This window comes from Planococcus citri, chromosome 1, assembly GCF_950023065.1.
Source record: "Planococcus citri chromosome 1, ihPlaCitr1.1, whole genome shotgun sequence".
Lineage (NCBI taxonomy): Eukaryota > Metazoa > Arthropoda > Insecta > Hemiptera > Pseudococcidae > Planococcus > Planococcus citri.
The window spans coordinates 18,460,968-18,482,911 of NC_088677.1; the positions used below are offsets into that span (position 1 = coordinate 18,460,968).

The 21,944-nt window shown below is 36.4% G+C and overlaps 1 protein-coding gene across 2 annotated transcripts; it reads left to right on the plus strand.

Annotated features, from left to right (window-relative positions):
• Positions 1-2,705: 2,705 nt before the first annotated feature.
• Positions 2,706-21,899, plus strand: LOC135849644 (uncharacterized). Of its 2 annotated transcripts, none has more exons than XM_065370145.1 (7): positions 2,706-3,642; positions 7,963-8,034; positions 13,589-14,054; positions 14,488-14,587; positions 19,154-19,501; positions 19,616-19,851; positions 20,959-21,899. In XM_065370145.1, exons 2-7 carry the CDS (start codon positions 7,979-7,981, stop codon positions 21,229-21,231), a joined length of 1,479 nt encoding a protein of 492 aa, XP_065226217.1. In that variant the 5' UTR covers positions 2,706-3,642; positions 7,963-7,978; the 3' UTR covers positions 21,232-21,899. The 2 variants fall into 2 exon arrangements, with proteins under 2 accessions (XP_065226217.1, XP_065226216.1); XM_065370144.1 differs by having other exon boundaries at positions 2,707-3,638.
• Positions 21,900-21,944: the final 45 nt, after the last annotated feature.

Here is a 21,944-nt window from a genome sequence, read left to right on the forward strand (position 1 = left end):
TGACACACTTTGCGGCGTTTTTTTCATCAACGCACTAGGCGAAATCAGTTATTGTCGATTTTTTCAAAACTTTGTCCGATGGCAAAAGTGAGTTTTGATTCCAAGCTCCTCAATTTGACAATTCAACCCAAAAGCAGGACGTCCTGGTACATTATTGGGAAAAAATTATACTTCTTCTAGAGTTCTGTGAAACAAGCGAGACTTCTGGTAAACTTCGTGAAAAAATTGGGCCTTTTTGGAATCTTCTTAAAAAAAGGGCAATCCTCCGCCATTTTTCTAAAAAGCGTAAATTTTTGACTATTTTAGAGAAAGCGAGAATGTTTTACAAATTTTTGGTCAAAAAAGTGAGCCTTGGAGATAATTTTTAAAAAACAGAAAAATTTTTATAAAGTTTTTGCAAACGAAAAATTTTAATCATTTTTCTAAAAAGCAAAAATTTTTGTCAATTTTTGGACAAGCGAGAATTTTTGACGATTTTTGGTACAATGCCATACTTGAAAATTTAACAAATACGGGACTTTTGAGGCACAATTCGCAAAATAGTGATAATTTTGACAATTTCTGCCCAACAAGGGAAACATTTCAGTAATTTTTCGAATACAAAGGTGAGACTTTTTCGTGACGTTGAAACAATTGAGGAGCTCATTGTAAAAATAGCCCTAGTCAGTTTGAAAAAAAAAATTGGTGAGGTGTTTTTCTGTACAGCATTGTATAGCCCTCCAAAAGTTTTTCTGAGAGTAACAGGAACTGCTCAAGTTGATAAAAAAATCACTTTGAACACTAGTGGGTCATTCCACGTCAATTGGACCAAGAAGTGGTAGGGGGTTCGGCGATTTTTTTGAAATTTTTCCTATGGAAAGACCTTCCGATGGGATGACCAATGGCGCAAATCGCAGCCCTCTAGCCCAGTTTTAAAGGCAGCCCAGGGGGTGTCAAAGTTTTCAGTGAACCTAAAATATCATCCATTTCAGCAGTGGATTACTCGACAACCGCGATACCTACCAAAATGGAATATTTTCCCATAGTTAGGGGTTTTGATAGGCTTTTTGGTGATTATCATAAAAATCAGTGTTGCCACTTTTTTCGTACAAAAAATTAGCTCAAAAAGTTTCGAAACGTAGTTTTTATATCGTTCCGACTTTAAAAAATTCTGAAAAAAATATATTATGGACAACTTTTTATGCTGAACAACTTATCAAAAAATTGGGATGGTAACATGTTACAAAGTTGATTTAAAAAAATACAGAGTTCGCGAAAAAATGGGATTTTTTGATTTAAACATGTAAAAAAGTTTTGATAGGTGAAGTTGACCCATTTGACCCCAATTTTTACGTATCTGTTGAAAAATTTGGAAACCCTTTTTCGCTCGATGAAATGAACTCCTCACAGAAAAACCAAAATTCGAAGATTCAAAAAATAAACGAATTTTTATTTTTTTGTTGTGAGTGTAATTTTTATCAACTTTTTCATGAAATACGTCAGAAAGAGGCCAAAATAAGATAACTGAATGAATTTAAACTTTTTTTGATGTTTGAAACTGAAAATTGAATTTTTTCGAATTTTGATTTTTTTGTGAGGAGTTCATTTCATCGAGTGAAAAGGGGTTTTCAACTTTTTCAACAGGTACGTAAAAATTGGGGTAAAATGGGTCAACAAAACTTTTTTTTTCGCAAACTTCAAATTTTTTAAAATCAACTTTGCAACATGTTACCATCACAATTTCTTAATATTTATTTATTTATTTATTTATTAAGAGCCATTTACAGCAACTTAGGCTAGGGGCCCTATATTAAGACAAACTTATGATTAGGGTATATACATTTATCTAGAAATAAAGTTACAATCAATATAAAGAAATGGGCTACCTGGGTTTTCAAGTTTTAAGTTTTAAATTTGTTTATCTAATTTAGTAGAGTAAAGAAATTTGATGACATTGTCTATGTGAGTGGGCTCATCAGAAAGGAGGACTTTAAGTTGGTTGGAATTTAGAAGTCTGGAGCGTTCATTTTGGTAGGAAGGACAGTCTATTAGTAGATGAGCAATGTTTAAGGGCATAGGTATTGCATTCTGGGCATGATGGGGGAGGCTGTTTGAGGAATATGAATTGGTGAGTAAGAAGAGAGTGACCAGTTCTGAGTCTGGTGAGAAGAACCCCAGATCTACACCGAAGTTGTTCAGAAGTTTTCCATAAAGATGTAGTGTTTTTTATTCTTTTTAGTTTATTTGAGCTTGGGATTAGAGACCATGAAGATTGAAACACTTCATGCATTAAAGTTTTTGAATGGAGCTTTAGGTCTGATAGAGGGATTGGAATGTTGGAAAGGGGGAGATATAACATGTTCAGCATAAAAAGTTGTCCATAATATATTTTTTTCAGAATTTTTGAGAGTCGGAACGATATGAAAACTACGTTTTGAAACTTTTTGAACTAATTTTTTGTACGAAAAAAAGTGGCAACACTGATTTTTATGATATCACCAAAAAGCCTTTCAAAACCCCTAACTATGGGAAAATGTTCCATTTTGATAGGTATCGCGGTTATCGAGTAATCCACTGCTGAAATGGATGATATTTTAGGTTCACTGAAAACTTTGACACCTCCTGCCTGCCTTTAAAAATGGGCTAGATGGCTGCGATTTGCGCCATTGGTCATCCCTTCGGAAGGTCTTTCCACAGGAAAAATTTAAAAAAAATCGCCGAACCCCCCTACCACTTCTTGGTCCAATTGACATGGAATGACCCTCGTATACCACTTCATCCGGACTTTACAACGGTTTTTCGTCTTGCTCATGTTTTATTCTCATTTTTGACAAGGGCTATTTTTGCAATGAGCTCCTCAATTATGCAATCACTATCTAATCGGTGTAGCGTATAGCGTAAAATCGCTGATGATCGGACGTTGACCAATGACCAATCGTCGGCAATAGCGCAGCCTCCGTGCGTTGCTCGATAACGGAAAATGAGGTAGCTAAAGCTATGTAGACTGTAGACGTATCGCAGGAGGTAGGAAGGTTCGAAATATGATGCAGAATTGCCGGTGGCAAGTTGGACGAACGGTTAATTCCCGTTGTTGGTTGTCGCTCGTCGCTCGTCGGTTCCGTATTATTCAGTTTCAGTAATCAGTTAACCAGACTACCACAACGACGACGATTTAGCCATTGAGGTATCGCGATCGTTTCTCCTCTCTGAGTCAGTTTATTTGTACTCGTACTTTTTGTATTGATCTACTCGTATCCGTATGCATATAGGTACTCGTAGATGACACTGACGTGATCGTGAATCGCGAATCGTGAAATGAGAGAGAATGCAACTTTGTAACGTATGTAGTTCGTACCGCGTAGTAAGAGCAACGTGCTAATTCTGCGTACCTACCTACTATCGAGTATCGAGTGGGCAGCAGTACGAGAGAGAGTAGTTTGCGTAGCCGAAGCCTTATAGTTTAGTGTTTAGTTGTGCTGTGCTGTGCTGTGTCGTGTGTCGTGTATATATCGCGTCGTTTGCGAATTTGTATTTCGTTACGTTCAATTCGAGCTTATATAGCGGAGCTTTGGTTTTTCGCAACAATCACGATCGTATTTGGACCTATTGCTGGCGATGATGGTGGTACATTGAGTACCTACGTAAACCCAGTCACTAGAGTAGGTACTTACCACTTATCATCTATCTACTTACCTATAGCTAACCTACCTAGTCTGCTGATCTAAAGCGTTGTCACTGCTTCTCCGTTGGTAGGTCAACGGAGCTTGAGTAGTTCGTTTCGTACTTGTTGCTTTTATATTGGCCGAGGCCAGGCCCGAGGCTCACGACGAATCAAAACTGTCGCACTTGTTCCGTCGTTGTGTTATGTTGTGTTTGTGCCAGTGGAGTTAAATTGTCACAGTGCATTTACATACGATTAGGAGTAGGTACGAGTAGGATCCCGATCTATCTGCCTATCTTCTTTCGTTTGTGGTTTGTGTTGGTACGTTTATACGGTTAGTAGGTATTCTTGTTTGTAACCTAACCTGTGAGCAAATCGCGGTCAACTCTACTCGAGTACAGCCGTACAGGTATCGACTTTTTGCTATTCAATTGGACTTGGACATTGGTCGCTAGCGATTTGCATCGTGCATCGTATTCGTACAAGTGTTGGAAGCGGCCCCAGGCTCAACCTAAGTGCTATTGCTACCTACCTACCTAGGTACCTATAGCTTTTGCTTCTAGCTATCTAGCTTATACCCATATCCATACCCACACAGATACTTGCCGTAGCTCGTAGGTTATATGAAGCGCAAGTTTTGACTCTGGCTGCGAAAACGAGTACCTAAATCCTACGGCACACGAGTATTCGTGCTCGCGTTCGATGACCACTGACCACCGAGAGAAGATTTGAAAACGAGTTTTTTTTTTGTCTTATAGGTAGTGGCAGGGCCGTATTTATGGGAAGTAACATAGGCACGTGTCTAGGACGGAAAATGTTGACAAATTTTAGAGAGCGACAAATTTTGCCCCCCCCTCCCAATAACGACGTGTATACGTTAGCCCAGTTTAGGCACATATTTTTACTTAACCACCAGATCTCCAGGATTGGGAATTGACTAGTGAGCAATTTGCTCAATTATAATATGTTTTATTTTTTCCCAACTGGCTGCACAGCCTTTAATCAGTCTGCCTTTTGCTGAAGCCTGAAGTTGACAAAATCTCGATTTCGGTCAAAAATAGTAAAAAATCTCGCCTTATTGAAAAATTGCCACAAGTCTCGTTTCTTATTAAAAATTGCCTGTTTTTTCGCAAATTCTCGCTTTTCTAACGTGAATCACGACAAAATATAACTTTTTAAAATCAATTAAATATTACCAAAAACTCTTCTGTTTTGGTTAAAATTTGTCAAAACCTTGGTTTTTCATAAAAACTGTTGCTGTTTTGCTACTAAAAAGTCTCACATTTGTTTTCGAAAAATTACCTACTCAAAAAATGTCCTGTTTGACAAAAATGGTCAAAAGTATCACCATTTTGCCAATAGTGCCCAAAAAGTCCTGCGTTTTATTAAATTCTCAAGTAGGGAAGGCCTTGTGCCGAAAATCGTCAGCAATTCTCGCTTGTCCAAAAATTGACAAAAATTTCTGATTTTTAGAAAAATGGTTAAAATTTTTTGTTTGCAAAAAGCTTTAAAAAAATTTTATATTTTTCCAAAAATTGTCTCCAAATCCCGTTTTTTTTGGCCAAAAATTGTCAAAAATTTACGCTTTTTAAAAAAATGGCGGATGATTGCCTTTTTTTTCAGAAGATTCCAAAAAGGCCCAATTTGTTTCACATAACTTTGGAAGAAATATAATTTTTTCCCAATAATGTTCCAGGAAGTTTTGCTTTTGGTTGAATTGTCAAATTTTTGCTTTTTGCTACAAAATTCATAAAAATTCTCGCTTTTTGGGAACACTGTTAAGAAAATGTACTTTTTTCAAAAATTACCCAAAAATCTCGGGTTTTTTACCAAAACAAAAAGGTTGCAAAATCTACAATAATTGCGAAAAAATGCAAGTTTTTCCTCCAGTAGCTATACCTAGTTAACAAAAAAGTCTTGCGTTGTTAAAATTGTCAATATCTTGTTTTTTGACAACAATTTTCAAAAACTCCACCTTTTCCAAAAATTGACAAAAATTTTCGCTTTGGAAAAAAAATGGCCGAAGATTGGCGTTTTTTGCAGAAAATCTCAAACAATCCCATCCCCCCCCCCTTCACAATTGTCCCAAATTTCGCTTTTTTCACAAAAATTGGGAAAAATCATATTTTTGCCAATACTTATGTAGATATCTGCCATTATTTCCATTTTTTGCTGAAATTGTCAATAATTCTCGAATTTTTAGATCAATTTGTTAAAAATTTCACAACTTTGAAAGTTTCAACTTTTTTTCGAGAATTCTGAAAAAATTTCACTTTTTTGCCAGAAATTTCTTTTTACAAAAATTACCCAAAAATATATAGGCCTATTTTTAAAATTAAAAATAATTGCGAAAAAATATTGGGTTTTCCATCAGGATAGTTTCTAAAAAGTCTTGCAAGTTCAATTTTTTTTTAAATTTTGGGCCAAGAAGCCCTCTTTTTCGGAAAAATCTGTCAAAGTTTTGCTTTTTCAAAAATGAAAAAAGTGATCGTTGTTCAGCAAAATGGGTAATGCTGGTTTTTTTGTAAAAAATTCCAAAGTTTTGCTTTTTGACTTAAATTCTCGTTAAGTAAGTTGGTATTTTACAAAATTGCCAATAGTTTCCAAAAAATCACGTTTGTGTATGTTTTTGTTTGTTTTTTTAAAAAATTACTCATGTTAATATTAAAAATTTTTGCAACCTAAAAATTTACAACATTTTTTGAGTTTTATTAAAATGGCTATAAGTGATTTTTTCGTAAAAAACCAAAAAATCAAATTTTGTTGAAAAAATTGTGAAAAGTTTCGCTCTTGTGTCAAAAATTCCAAAAGGCTCGTCCTTTTACTACAATGGTTAAAGTTTCGCTTTTGGCAAAAAAATGTTTTTTTCCTCAGGAATTGCAAACATTCTACCGAAAAGTCGAGTGGGGGGGGGGGGAATTTCCGACTGCCTAGGAACGCGAATATGTTAAATCCGGCCCTAGTTTAGTTTAGTTCAGTTCAGTTCAGTTCAACGGGTCAAATAATTAACAACCATGACTGGGAGTGCGCGCGTGTGGATCGCGGTTCGCAGATGGCGAATCGCGGATCGCTTTCAAGTTCAACGTACTCGTACTCGAGCAAGTGGATCGTGGATCGCTAGATAGTAGATACTCGTAGTGCCTTCCTAGTTCTTCTTCCTACTACATATAACAGAGTGGCGAGAGGCTGCAAACTTGAATTAGCGGTTATCAGCAATAACCCTGGTCGAGCGTCGAGTCGCGGACACAGGGCACTAGGCAGCAGATCGGATGGTATGGTAGCATTGGCAATTGGCATACCTGGCATTCGCGGTGGCCGGTGGCTGGTGGCGATGGGTACTCCGACACTCGACGTCGACGTCAACGTCAATGCTGCTGCATAATATGGAATGTAGGTCAGCTGGTAGTAGTAGTACGAGTGCGTAGTACTTGTACGTAGTAGGTAAGTTGAAGTAAATGCCACTACTGTTGCGCGTTTGCGTCTGCATTTGCGTTAGTCAATCAGTTTTGGGTTGCATTGCATTGCATGAGCATGGGCATACGAATAAGCATAGATACTCGCTTACAGAAACAGCACAGGCACAGACAGTACTTGCAATATTAAAGGTAGGTGCTACGTACTCGTACTTTATAGTACTGATGAACGCAACGTTCAGTAGAAGCGGGCCGAGGGTCGGGGGTTGGGGGTATGGTACCGTAAACATAATCGGTATTGTGCGGTGATTGTCGTCTGTCGGCGTCGGTTCGTTATCGTTCACCATTCAGTATCCGCTATCGCGTACGGTACGCCTTGTGCCAGTGTTTCGAGGTGAATGACCTGCGCCAGTGCGCTACACCATCACCATTCATCCCATCCCAAACTACGTTGCGCTTTGCCTGTGCGTCTGCATTTATGCAGAATGCAGTACAGTATACTGCAGCGTGGTACGCTGATACAGATGCTGTGTTGCAAGGTTAAAATACTCGACAGTCGACCTATTTCGAATACAAATCTGTAAAGAAGTCTCCGGCTCCGGCTCTCGTTGAAAATTCGAGAATAAAAATATCTGAGTAGTAAATACACTTTTGTCTTTTACACGTAAAGTCAAGCAGATACCTACCTACCTACCTGTCCTGTACCGTTTTTTGATGAAAATGGCAAAAAGATAGTTTTGATATTGAACTCGTATCTAGTCTACTTGTCGTAATATCTATGTATTATTGCATGTGCCTCTCTATCTATAGTCACATATACTTACATATGTAGGCTAGCTAGGTAGCTCTAGCTACAGCTATGTAGGTACCTGCCATACTAATGTACCTATCACTATTTTTATTTCGCAGATTTCAGACATGAACGATGAAGGAATACCGAACGAAAGCACTTCGCGTTACAACGCCGCATTCCATTGACGGGTAAGTAAAGTACCTAGCTACCTATAGTCCAGACCAGTGATTTTAGCAAAATTTTTAGTCGAACCTCGAAAAAATTCGGGGCAAGCTGAATTTCACCTTATTTGTTCAGATTGGTCTCTAAAACAACCCATCAAAAGTTGCACCCCGTAACTTGCCGGATACCCCCGCAAGAGTTCGTTAACCTTTCCCGATACTGGTTTTTCGGCTGTATCGCCAAAATGAAGGGTCCGAGAGGAAAAATGTTCCATCAAAAATTGTTCTACGCTAAATTTCCTATCAGTATGACCAGTTCAGCATTTCCCAAAATGGCGATTTCACCCTTACTAAGGAGAGGGTAAAGTTGTCAATTGGTGGGTTTGAGTCATGCAACTGTTTGAAAATTCTTGGAGCCTCCAGTAGATTTTTGAAACTTGTAATTTCTACAAAATTTCATCAAATGGAGTTTGAAAGCCGAAATTTGATTGGGATAGATTTTGTGGGATTTTTTGAAAAACAGAAGTTTCTAAAAATCTGCTGGAGACTTCAAAATGGATTGAAACTGCCTGTGATCCACCTCAGAATAATGTCAAAAATGGGATGTCTCTGTTAAGTACATAAAATTTTCTGGAAATTTCGAGTATTGAAAAATCTGCTGGAAGCTTCCATAATTACTAAAAAGTTGCTGGAGGCTCCAAAACGACTTGAAATCAACCGGTAGTCGACTTTATAGCGTATTGAAATTAGTTTACAGAGTGAATTTTAGTTTTCCAACTGCTTCTTATGAAATTTCAAGTTTCTAAAATCTGTTGGAGGCTCTAGGAATTTTCAAAATGTCGCTGGAGGCGCCAAAATGACTTGAACCAAAACCTGCAGTCGACTTGATAACGTACTTATTGAAATTGGAATATACTGTGAATTTTGGATTTCCAACTCTATTTGGTTAATTTTTATAGAAATTTCGAGCATCGAAATATCTGCTGGAGGCTCAAAATCGACATGGTCATTAACCTTTGTCAATCTATGTTTTTCAGCTATATCACCGACATGAAGGGTCGGAGGGGAAAAAGTGATTGAACTGAAATTATTCTACGCTAAAGTTCCTACGAGCATGGCCAGTTCAGTTAAAATATATTTTTCAATTTTTAGTGAATTTTGGAAAATCAAATTTTGGTCAAAAATGAAAAAAAAAATCAAAATTTTACCAAATTGACCTAGAAGGATGAAATTTGGGATAGGTATATCCTATTTTTGATCTGTCAAATCGATTAGAAACTATTTCAAACAATTTTAAGCAATTCTGGAGCCTCCAGCAGACTTTTGAAACTTGAAATTTCCACAAAATTTCATCAAAAGCAGTTGGAAAGCTAAAATTCATTCTGTAAACTAATTTCATTACGCTAAGGAGTCGACTGCAAGTACGTAGATTTCAAGTCGTTCTGGAGCCTCCAGCGACTTTTTGGAAATTACTGGCGCCTCCAGCAGATCTTTCAATGGTTAAAATTTCCGTAAAATTTTACCGAACAGAGACACACCATATTTTTGACATTATTCTGAAGTGGATCGCAGGCAGTTTCAATCCGTTTTGGAGCCTCCAGCAGATTTTTAGAAACTTATGTTTTTCTAAAACTGCCACAAAATCTATCCGAATCAACTTTCGGCTTTCCAACTCCATTTGATGAAATTTTGTAGAAATTGCAAGTTTCAGAAATGTAAAGGAGGCTCCAGTAATTTCCAAAAACTCGCTGAAGGCTACAAAACGACTTGAAATCTACATACAGTCGACTTCATAGTGAATTAAAATTAGTTTACAGAATGAATTTCGGCTTTTCAATTCCATGAATCAAGTTTCAAAAATCTACTGGAGGCTCCAAAAATTTTCAAAAAGTTGCTGATGGCCACAAAATGACTCAAATCCACCAGCACTCGACTTGATAGCGTGTTTAAGTTGGATTTCAGCGTAAATTTCCTCTTCCCAACTTCATTTGATAAAATTTTGTGGGAATTTCAAGTTTTATAAACGTGCTGGAGGCTCCAGAACTGCACGAAACGGTTTGAAATATGTACCTAGTTTTCAATCGATTTGGCATGTTGAAATTCGGGTATATATAGATACACTAAATTTCAGCTTTATAGCTCAATTTGGTACAATTTTGATTTTTTTTTCTCATTTTTGGCCTAGATTTTCAAAAATTTACCAAAAATTGAAAAATATGTTTTAACTGAACTGGTCATACTTATAGGAAATTTAGCGTAGAACAATTTTTGTTTGGACATTTTTTTTTCTCCGGCTCTTTATTTCGGCGATACAGCCGAAAAACATGTATCGGCCAGGGTTAATGACCTCTTGCGAGAGACCAATCTGAACAAATAATGTGAAATTCAGCTTTCCCCCAATTTCTCCGAGGTTCGACTAAAAATTCTGCTAAAATGACTGGAATATACTTGTTTTTTCATTAAAATTTTTGCTCTTTTGCTACTGAAAAGTCTTCCCTTGTTTTCGAAAAATTATACTCAAATGTTTCTCTTGCTTGACAGAAATTGTCAAAAGTATCGCTATTTTGCCAATTGTGCCCAAAAAGTGCCGCATTCTGTTTAATTGTCAAATATGGTCTTGTGCCGAAAATCGTCAAAAAAACTCGCTTGTCCAAAAATTGACAACAATTTTTGCTTTTATGGTCAACATTTTTCGTTTGCAAAAAGCTTCATAAAAATTTTTCTGTATTCCAAAAATTGTCTCGAAGTTTCGCTTATTTTTTTGGCCAAAAATTTGTCAAGGATTCTCGTTTTCCCAAAAATTTACGCCTTTTAGAAAAATGACGGAAGATTGCCTTTTTTTCAGGAGGTTACAAAAAGGCCAAATTTTTTCCCAAAGTTTTCCAAAAGTCTCGCTTGTTTGACAGAAATTTGGAAGAAGTATAATTTTTTCCCAATAATTTACCAGCAAGTCCTGCTTTTATGTTGAAATGTCAAATTCTTGCTTCTTGCCAGAAAATTCACAAAAATTCTCGCTTTTTAGGAACATTGCTGGAAAAAATGTGCTTTTTTCAAAAATTACCCAAAAATCTCTTCTGTTTTTTACCAAAACAAAAAGGTTGCAAAATCTACAATAATTGCGAAAAAATACCGGGTTTATCTCCGGTAAAGTTACTAAAAAGTTTCGCGTTTTGCTAAAATTGTCAACATATGTTTTTTGACAGCAATTTTCAAAAACTCCATATTTTTCAAAAAGTGACAAAGATTTCCGCTTTTGTAGAAAAAAGTGGCCGAAGATTGGCGATTTTTGCAGAAAATTCCAAAAAGGCTCATCCCCCTCCTCCCAATTGTCCAAAAGTTTCCCTTTTTCCACAAAAATTGCAAAAAATCAAATTTTTTGGCAATAATTAGGTAGATACATATTTTACCATTATTTCCAGTTTTTTGCTGAAATTGTCAAAAATTCTCGCTTCTTAGCTCAATTTGTAAAAAATTTCACAACTTTGAAAAGTTCAACTTTTTTGAAAAATTAGGCCAAACAGCCCTCCTTTTTGCAAAAATTTGTCAAAGTTTTGCTGTTTCAAAAATGAAAAAAATTTTCGTTTTTCAGCAAAATGGCTAAAAAGTGGTGGTTTTTTGAAAAAAATTCCAAAAACGTCTCGCACTTCTTCAGAAATTGCTGGGAAATGTTTTTTTGCACATGATTACTTTTTATAAGGTGAGCTCATGCTTTTTGACTTTTTCCCTACAGAATCCATTTTTCCGAATTCGACCCCAGTTCTTCACAATTTCGTGTTAAAAAGTGCCCTTGGAATCAAAACTCACTTTTGCCAGTGGCAAAAGTGAGTTTTGACTCCAAGCTATAAAAAAAACTGTATTTTCAAGGTCGCATGGCAGGCTATAAAGCCAAAATAATTCAATTGCAACTTCGGAAGCATTTTCTGATAGTGAAAATAGCGAAAATAGTAGTTTTGAATTTGGAAGTTATGCAACTGAGGAGGTAAAAAATTGGATGAATTGAGCTCTCAAAACTTTTAAAGCTCTCTGGAGGCGGAACAAAATACTCTACAGAAAAATGAAGTCGAGGAAAATTGTAGAGAATTAAATTTCCAATCGACATACTATCGTTAGTTTTTTTCTAGAGTGCTTAGTTTTCGATATATTTGCAAAAGAAAGTATAATTTTTGGAAAAATTCAGCGCTCAAAACTTTTAAAGCTGTATGGAGACGGAACGAAGCATTCTACGGAAAAATTAAGTCGAGGAAAATTGTAGAGAATTAAATTTCCAATCGGCTTACTGTCGTTAGTTTTCTTCCAGGAGGCTTTTTTTTTGATATATTTGCAAAAGAAAGTAAAATTACCCCACCTTGGAATCAAAACTCACTTTTGCCAAACTTGATAGCCATACTGCAACGATATGGCAACTTGAAAAAAAAAATGTCTCATGGAAGCCTATTTAGTAGTCTTACTCAAGAGCTTGACACACTTTGCGGCGTTTTTTTCATCAACGCACTAGGCGAAATCAGTTATTGTCGATTTTCTCGAAACTTTGTCCGATAGCAAAAGTGAGTTTTGATTCCAAGCTCCTCATTTTATCAAACTTAAAAATTGACAAAAATTTTTTGAGTTTCATTGACCCTTATGGCTATGATTTTTTTCGTAAAAACCCTAAAAATTGTCAAAAGTTTTGCTTATTTGTCAAAAATTGCAAAAGGCTCCTCCTTTTACTACTAGGTATTGTTCAAGTTTCTCTTTTGGCCAATAATTGTTTTTTTCCCCAGAAATTGCCAACATTCTGCCAAAAAGTCTTCTGTCTATGAGGGCACGAATATGTTAAATCCGGCCCTGATACTCGTGGGTATTCATTTCTCATCGGGTTAAGGCTGTGGTTTGTGCAGGTTGTTCTTGTCAAATCAGCTGACTAGAGTAGCTTGCGCGGTTGAGTAAATTGGCCGAGATACCGGTACATATGTACTTGGTACGACGACGTACAGTACCTACATAGGTATCGAGTATGGTGAGCTAGACTTGGCAGTAGGCAGCAAAATAAAGATGATAGGTATTTCATGTCTGACTGCAGTGATGAAGATGATGATGATGATGGTGATGATACAGCGTATGAGTGTGAGCGTTCTTTTGCCAGTCTGTCTCGAACTCTCGATCCCGTTACAGTCAACGATCTTCGGCGTTGTGTTGCTGCATCAACAGTACATCTACCTCTTCCAATATACAAGTTGTAACAGTAGATATAAAATCACGTTACAAGGAAGCTCAAATTGTGAGCATGGCCGTTGCTCGCGGCCATTCATTCTCTTCCTCTTCCACTTCCTAGTTCTTCTTATACGAGTACTCGTAGGTACGCCGCGCCGCGTTGTACTGTTACATTGTCTATAAGAACTTGTTATATTGGCACAGTCACAGTGTGCTAAGAAACATCCACTCCAGTCTCCAGTCACGTACCACTATACAAGTGCACAGTACTGAGTACCCACGAGTAGTACCAGTACCTATACCCCTAGTCTTAAGTCTACCTACCAACTTCTAAATCGTTCTGTTTACTCATACTGATATTTTTTGATTGTTTTGCTTTTGCACTTTGCAGTAACCAGCTCGATATACTCGTAAAACACGATCGTTGTAACAGCGGCGGGACCGGTGGTGAAGATGCCTTCAACGACACCGACGGTTTCTTCGACCATATGTTGCAATTCGATTTGGTTGCTGTCCCATCCGAGAGTAAGGCCATGGCCATGGCCAGCGATTCTACTACAGCCAATGATTTTAGGCGACTGCGGCAATGTGCACGCGAAGGCGATGGCATCAAATGCGCGTCCTCCACGCAATGTCGAATCATGACTACGAGTACGTCTACTGCAGGTAGACCTACTGATACTTGTGAGAAACTGCAACAAGTGCCCGCGCCCAACCTGCTGCAAAGCCTTAGCAAAAAGCATTACGAACCCGCTGACGCACATGCCCATGCCCAAGCCCAAGAAAGAAATTGGTCAGAAAATGGCGAAACTTGCCGCTGCCGATGCCGTTTTACTCGATGTAATCTCCAAGATATAGTGAGTGTATACCTATCTATTGTGCATACAGGGTGCCCAGAAATATCGAGTACCCCAACGAAAGTTTTTCATTAAAAATATAGGTTGGCAACGTGAAATAGATGCATATGATTGGTTGAATGTTATCTCTCCAGTTCAACAACGAATCATGTGCTATCATTATTATCATTCACTGTGACCAATCCGAAGTATTTGGCAGAAAGCTTTCTTTGGGGTACTCGATATTTCTGGGCACCCTGTATTCATTTTCAGTCCTTCCTACCTATCTAATCATTATTTATTGTAACTAACGGTACCTACATACATGTGCAGTACAATGTACATAAGTAGGTATATGATACTTAATTGATGCGTATACCCTACCAAATTCCTATCTAATTACGTAATTACACACTAATGTTGTATTTCACACCTCACGCGTCACGTGTTACAGAAACATGAAAAATTCCTACCACAGTCCGTATTGCCTGCGCCGTCGACGTCTATTTGTAATAACGACCGATTTTGCAGTTCCGTATTAGAATTAGTATCTGGTACAGTATGCCTAATATTGCTTATACCTGTAAACTTATCTCGTAGGTAATACATATCTAGTCTATGTACTCGTTACAAGGGATGTCCGGAAAGTCAGGTACACAGTTTTTTTTCAGTGGGAAGGGTTGTACCTAGGAACCTGATTTTTGGATATGTTTTAGAGGGATGGTTTTGGAACCATTTGCTGCAAACCGCGTATAGATTCATGCAGTAGTATGGTTTACAGCCTTTTTGAACATGATGGTTTCTATCTACAGCAGAGGTGCCTTCTATGATGTTTTTTTTTTTTTAATGCAAAATAGAGGACACTTTTGGAGATTAATCACAATAAGATTAGAGGGATATATGGTTCAAGTGTGGTTTCTAGAAGACAAAGGTCAGTAGTCGATTTAGAGCCCAACATTTGATATCAGTAAGATATGTATGAATGATATGCTGCATTGCTGCAAGATGGATAGGCAGAGTGTTTTGAGACATTCGCAGGGGTGTTGTTTGGATAAATTTCTCTCATGTGGAGAAACAATATCCTTGAGGCGTTGAAGAAGCTGAGGATCAATATTTGGTTTGGTAAACATTGTTGTGGATGTGTCCAAGCTCGATTAATTTGTCTTTTTTGTGATAACTCGACTTTTCACATGGTGAGAAAAACAAAGGTTTGGTTAGACAAAGTGAAATGGATAGTTGTGGACCCCTTCCCATCCAGCCTGGCCATGGAAACCTTTGATTTTCACCTCTTCGGACTTCCAAAACAACATTTTGGTGGTAAAAAGTCCAATGACCACAAAATTTTTCAAGTTTGAGTCAAAAATTTATTTAAAAATTAGTGTGTACAGATTTTTTGAATGAGGAATTTTGAAAATGAAAATACGGTGGGAAAAAAGGTCCACGTTGGGGAAGTGATTATGTCAAGTAATAGCAGAAAGTCTATATTTCATGGTCTATGTATCACTTTTTCATAAAATACATTTGTTGGTTGTTTGGAATTTTGTGTTCCTGACTTTCTGAACACCTCTAGTAGACACTAGATAGACACTACCTACATAGGCACCAACTTTGAAAAAATAGTCAAGATGTGGCAAATTTGTCAAAATTGTCAAAAACTGTCAATTCTTAGAAATATTGTCAAAACAAAAAGGCACAATTTTTGGTAAAATAGTCAAAAAGTGTCAGTTTTTGGTAAAATAGTCAAAAAGCGTCTATTTTTGGCAAAATAGTCAAAAAATGTCAATTTTTGGCAGAGTAGTCAAAAAAGTGTCAATTTTTGAAAAAATAGTCAAAAAAGTGTCAACTTGAAAAAAAATGTCAAAAGTGTCAAATTTTCAAAAAAATCTCTCAAAAAGGCACAATTTTTGGCAAAATAGTCGCAAGTGTCAATTTTTGGATATATTGTCAGAAAGTGTCAGCTTTGAAAAAATAGTCAAGATGTAACCATTTGTCAAAATTGTCAAAAAGGCACAATTTTTGGAAAAATAGTCAAAAGTGTCAATTCTTGGATATATTATTGTGAAAAAAAGGTAACTTTTTAACAAAAATAGTCAAGTTGTAGTGTGGCCACTTTTGTGAAAATTATCAAAAAGTGATAATTTTTAGAAAAATTGTCAGAGTGGTGTCAATTTTTGGAAAAGGTTTCAAAATGGCGTTCATTTTTGAAAAAAGTATCAAAAAAGTGTCAACTTGAAAAGAAATGTCAAAAATTTTAATTACTTAGTTGAAAAAATGACACAATTTTTGGCAAAATAGTCAAGAAGTGTCAGTTTTTAGAAAAATTGTGAAAGTGGCGTCAACTTTTGGAAAAAAAGTCAAAAAAGTGTCAACTTGAAAAAAAATGTCAAAAGTGTCCAATTTTTAAAAAAGTCAAAAGGCACAATTTTTTGCAAAATAGTCGAAAAGTTGTGAGCTTGACAAAAGATGTCAGAAGTGTCAAATTTTCAAAAAATCTGTCAAAAAGGCACAATTTTTAGCAAAATAGTCAAAATTGTCAATTTTTAAATATATTGTCGAAAAGTATCAATTAGAAAAATTGTCAAAATGGTGTCAAAGTTTCAAAATGGTGTAAGTAAATTTTTGTGAAAAGTGTCGAAAAAGTGTCAACTGAAAACAAATGTCAGAAAGTGTCAAATTTAAATCAGTCAAAAAGGCAGAATTTTTGGCTAAATAGTCAAGAAGTGTCAATTTTTGGATAAATTGTCAAACAGTTTTAACTTTTGAAAAAATAGTCAAGGTGTGGCCATTTTTGTCAAAATTGTCAAAAAGTGTAAATTTTCAGAAAAGTTGTCAAAATGTGTTGATTTTTGGCCAAATAGTCGTGATACTTTGGGCTAGAGTTACTCGTACCTATTTTTTTTTCAAGACTCCATAAGGGCCTGCTAGACAGCTATGGCTGAAAAATTATTTTCCTATCTAGGGGTGAAAAATACTACTTTTCACCCTCGTTCAGGAAAAATTACTTCACTAAACTCGGAGAAAAAGTGATTTTGAACTCGTGTGAGTTGTTCCCCTCACTTCGTTCGGGTCACAAACCTCACCCTCATCCAAAATCACTTTTTCGGCCCTCGTTGTGTAATATACTATTTTCATCAAAAAAGCAGTAAAAAATTGATTTTTACCCTCAACATAATATGTGACCCCACCTGACAAAATCGACAATTTCAACAAAATTTCAAAAAATGTTCTTTTTTTCAAACATCTTCTGATCTTTTAACCCTTAAGATTCATTTTAAACGTAATTATTTTGGACACGTGTTTTTTTCTGACGCTGTTCTGACTTACCTTGGTGCACATTATGTAGTTCTCTGGAGTTGTGTCTTCAATCCAGATCTTCAAGTTCTTGGCATTCCAGGCTTGCAAACTGAAACCAAAACCTTCAAAACCTGATTAAATTAAAATTATTCAAATCCAAAACCAAAACCAGGAGCATTATTTACCATCAACAAAACAAAAACCAGAAGTGTTATTTCTCAAATTTGAAGTCCAAAACTGCCCAGTTGGGTGAAAATCTGCCCTTCTGCCAATAAAAATGCCTAAAGAGCAGTTTAATTGGCGTTTTATACTTTAATGCCAATTTACGGATGTAATTTGAAGCGACTTTTCAGGTTGTTACATTTTCTGCACTGCAGAAAAAAATTTCTTTTGAAAAACACGCTACAAGAATATTTTGTAGCGTAAGGCCACCACAATTTTAAATAAAGAGGCGTATTTCTGCACGTCGAAAAAACCAGCTACAAAATATGCTACAAGAATGTTTTGTAGTGTATTTATTAGCAGACTCGCTGAAAAACGCGCGTAAATGTGGTATTTTACTTGTATGTTTTAGCATTAGTATATAAATATTTATTCTCTTGATATCATCTGCCCTGATGGTTAGGGTATGAGACTCTTGCTCTCCAATCCAGAGACCAGAGTTTGATGCCCGGCTGAGTCAAAAAATTTTTCATGAACCAACAGTAATGGCAGATTTTTACGCTTAGGGGCAGAAAAACCAAATATGCGCTGATTAATGGACAGATATGTATTGGTGTAAAGTGCTGGAATTCCTGCCTGCGTTTTTATGTCACATACCTGAGGGCAGATTTTCACCCAACTGGGTGAAACCTTAACCAATTGAAAACTGAATTGGTTTTGGAATTTTTCAGATATTTAGCCTAATTAATACTGCATTTTTGATAAAAATGAATTAAAAACTGATAATATAGGTAAAAACTAAAACAGTTGACAAATTTGGCACTGTCAAAGTGCCACTTTCTAGTCACATACACAAAGTATTTGAAAAAGTGATCACCTTCTTGGCCTTCTTCCCTCTAAAAAATGGAGAAAAAAGGAAAAAACCAAAACCAAAACTGATTCCTTTGAAATCAAAACCCATAACCAAGACCAGAAGTGAAGAGCAATATTTTTAAAAACATCAGTGCTCAACCATAACTCGATAGGCTGACACTAAAACCATTATTTTTTCAAAAAACATAAAACCCAGACTGATTGTGATATTCATCTGGTTTGCGAGCCCTGTTGGCATTTTTCTGCATACCACTGATTTTTGTCCCTGATTCACACATTCCCAAGATCTCTTTGTTCAGTGTCATATATTCACCACTGGGTTTTAGGTGCTTCTCTTCATTCTTCCATCAGACCCAGGATATCCTGTGTCATCCATGGACCCATGGTTTATGTGTTCTTTTTCCTTTGACTGGAATAGCCTTCTCTGCTGCTGTTTTCACCTTTTGCTTCCATGATTGCCATTTTTCTTCAATAGGTACCCCATTCTTCATCTTTCTCATCTTCATTTTGTTTTTCCAGTTCTTCTTGAAATTTCTTCATCACAGGAGTGGATATGATTTTCGAAATGTCTACCTGTTGGTATTGTTCTTTGGCCTTCTTTTACTTTTTCAAGACTATTTGGCATTTTGCAACCAATAGCTTGTGATCAGAGTTACAATCATAAGTGATTGTTGTACATATATCTCTTGCTAACCCACATGCATATAATCTTTTATGTTGTTCATAGTTTATTTACAATTACATAAGTATACGGTATACAAGTACCTAACATGGGCATGTCTTACTTGTAGGTGCGGATTTGAGCAACAATTGGCCAACAAAGATGCAGCTAATAAAAGAAGCCATTCAGCGGCAAAAGAATATGACTTCAAGCAGAGGCGCTGGCACTAGTCGATGGTATAATGTGCGAGATGCCAGCGGCAATACCGCCTTACTAGTCAGTGGCCAGAAGCTTTTGAAAGAAGGCTGCTTTGACAAAGTTGTCGAATTGGCCAACGTATTGCTGTCGGAAGGATCGGACGTAAATGTTTCGAATAACGAGAACAGAACGCTGCTTTCTTACAGCATTCAGTATATGGATAAGAGTATTCGATTGACTGCCTTACTTTTAAATTATGGAGCCAACGTCTGGCCAATCGGTAAGTGTACCTCTACCTTTACTTCACCTCTAAGTACTAGGAGTGAGTCGTTTTTCAAATTTTTTCAAAAGTACGAGTACAAACGTTTGTGATGCGTATTGTGCGTTATTACAGGTACAGCAGGCACCACAGTCGCCAGCACAAAGTTACCTTTAGCGAAGAACAAGCATCCTGTTCTTGTGGCCGATAACGTCAGCGACAGTCTGCCACTCGCACCACAAGTTGAAAAATACATCGACCATAATGCCTTTGACGGTTGTAATAGCGCTTTCACCTGGTTTTTAATCTCGATCATGAAAAGACTGAAATTGAACGATAACTGCCTTCGAACGATGTATTTGTTAGCCGAAGTAAGTACCTAGCTAGTAGCTACCTAGTACCTATGTAGACCTACAATACGGATGAGTACCACTACGAGTATGTAGATTGTAGATAGGCTAAGATCGTGTTAATAGATTTGCATAACCAGTCCGCCGTAAATACGGAGTAACGACGACGAGAACGACCAAACTAAAAATCAAGTCTTGTTTTCCAATCGACATCGTGTTTTTTCCTTTTTTCAAAAGAAGAATTTGACAATTCAATCTAAAAAGCGGGACTTCCTAGTAAATTATTGGGAAAAAATTATACTTCTTCCAAATTTCTGTCAAACAAGCGAGACTTTTGGAGAACTTCGGGCAAAAATTGGGCCTTTTTGGAATCTCTTGAAAAAAAGGGCAACCTTCTGCCATTTTTCTAAAAAGCGTGAATTTTTGACAATCTTTGAGAAGTCGAGAATGTTTGACAATTTTTGGCTAAAAAATCGAGGCTTCGAGACAATTTTTGGAAAAAAGCAAAATTTTTCAAAGCTTTTTGCAAACGAAAAATTTTAACTATTTTTCTGAAAAACAAAAATTTTTGTCAATTTTTGTACAAGCGAGAATTTTTGACGATTTTCGGCACAAGGCCACATACCTACTTCAGAATTTAACAAAACGCAGGACGTTTTGGACACTATTGACAAAATAATGATACTTTTGACAATTTCTGTCAAACAAGGGAAACATTTGACTAATTTTCCGAAAACAAAGGTGAGATGACTTTTTAGTAGCAAAAAAGCAAAAATGTTTATGAAAAAACAAGGTTTTGAAAATTTCAACTGAAACAGAAGACTTTTTGGTAATTACCTATTGATTTAAAAAAATGATTTTTTGACGCGATTTACGTTAGAAAAAAGCGAGAATTTTTGCAATTTTCTGTGTTACTTAAATTTTTGGGTAATTTTTGACATCAAAACAATTTTCTTAATTTGAGTATTTTTTTTTGCGAAAAAAAGACAATTTTTTAGTGAGAAACGAGACTTTTGGAAATTTTTACAAGCGAGATTTTTCGTTATTTTTGACAGAAATTGAGAACTTACTGATACCTAAAAATGTTTTACCTACTTACATACTTATTTACACGTGTATTGTGTACAGGCAATGGGAGAACATCCGGAATTGATGCGTTCGCATGTGATGAGTACCATGTTCAGTCACGCCAAATGTTACAACGTACTCGGCCCGGTCTTCTTACAAATCAAATTGGCCATGTCGCCTTACTGGACGCAGCCGCAAAGCTTGAAGTATATGTGCAAGTCGGCGATAAGAAAATCAGTCCTCAGCCTCCCTGGAAGATTTGTTACCGCTGAAAATATGTCCTCGTTGTTGTTACCGCCGTCCTTAGAATCTTATGTCATGTTGCAAAATTGAGCTCCAATTTGTATTTTTTTACCTACTGGTATGGTACATATTTCACGTACCTATTTGTACTCGAATGATAATCTGTCTGTCTGTACCTTTGTAGAACCTACATATGAGCGTATAGTACCTACTAGGATAAGTAGGAAATGATGTAGCGTGTAGAAACACAGGCCAACTGCTGTTAATAGCTTACACCAAGGATGCAACGATATCGTATCGATACTTTTGAATTTATCGTGATATTGGATCTAGAAATCGTGATGGGTATTTTTGCTTAAAAATTGGCTAAAATGCCAAAAAAATTTCTGAAAAAAAAACAAAAGGTCGATTATTGCAGCCAAATCAGCTGCCATAAATATTTTGACCGAACATGAAAAGCTGTCAACTATCACGGTAGTCAGATACATATCTGCATTTACACACACGATCGTGTCTGTAAATACTAAATCAATATTGTTTTTAGCCTGTTCGTATGTACCTATTCGTAAATATGATTTGTTGAGTTTTGTTTGTTGTTTTTTTTTTGTTTATTTATTTATTTTTTCGTTTATTCGTTTATTTATTTATTTATATTATTTAATTTGTTTTTTAAATTTCATTTTATAGAAAAGCATTTATTTTTCATTCGAGCATCGAATTCTTATTTAGTTGGTAAATATACTCGTAAGTACACATATCATGGGTCGTTTTCTCGCTTATTGTGGTAGGTAGCTAGGTACATG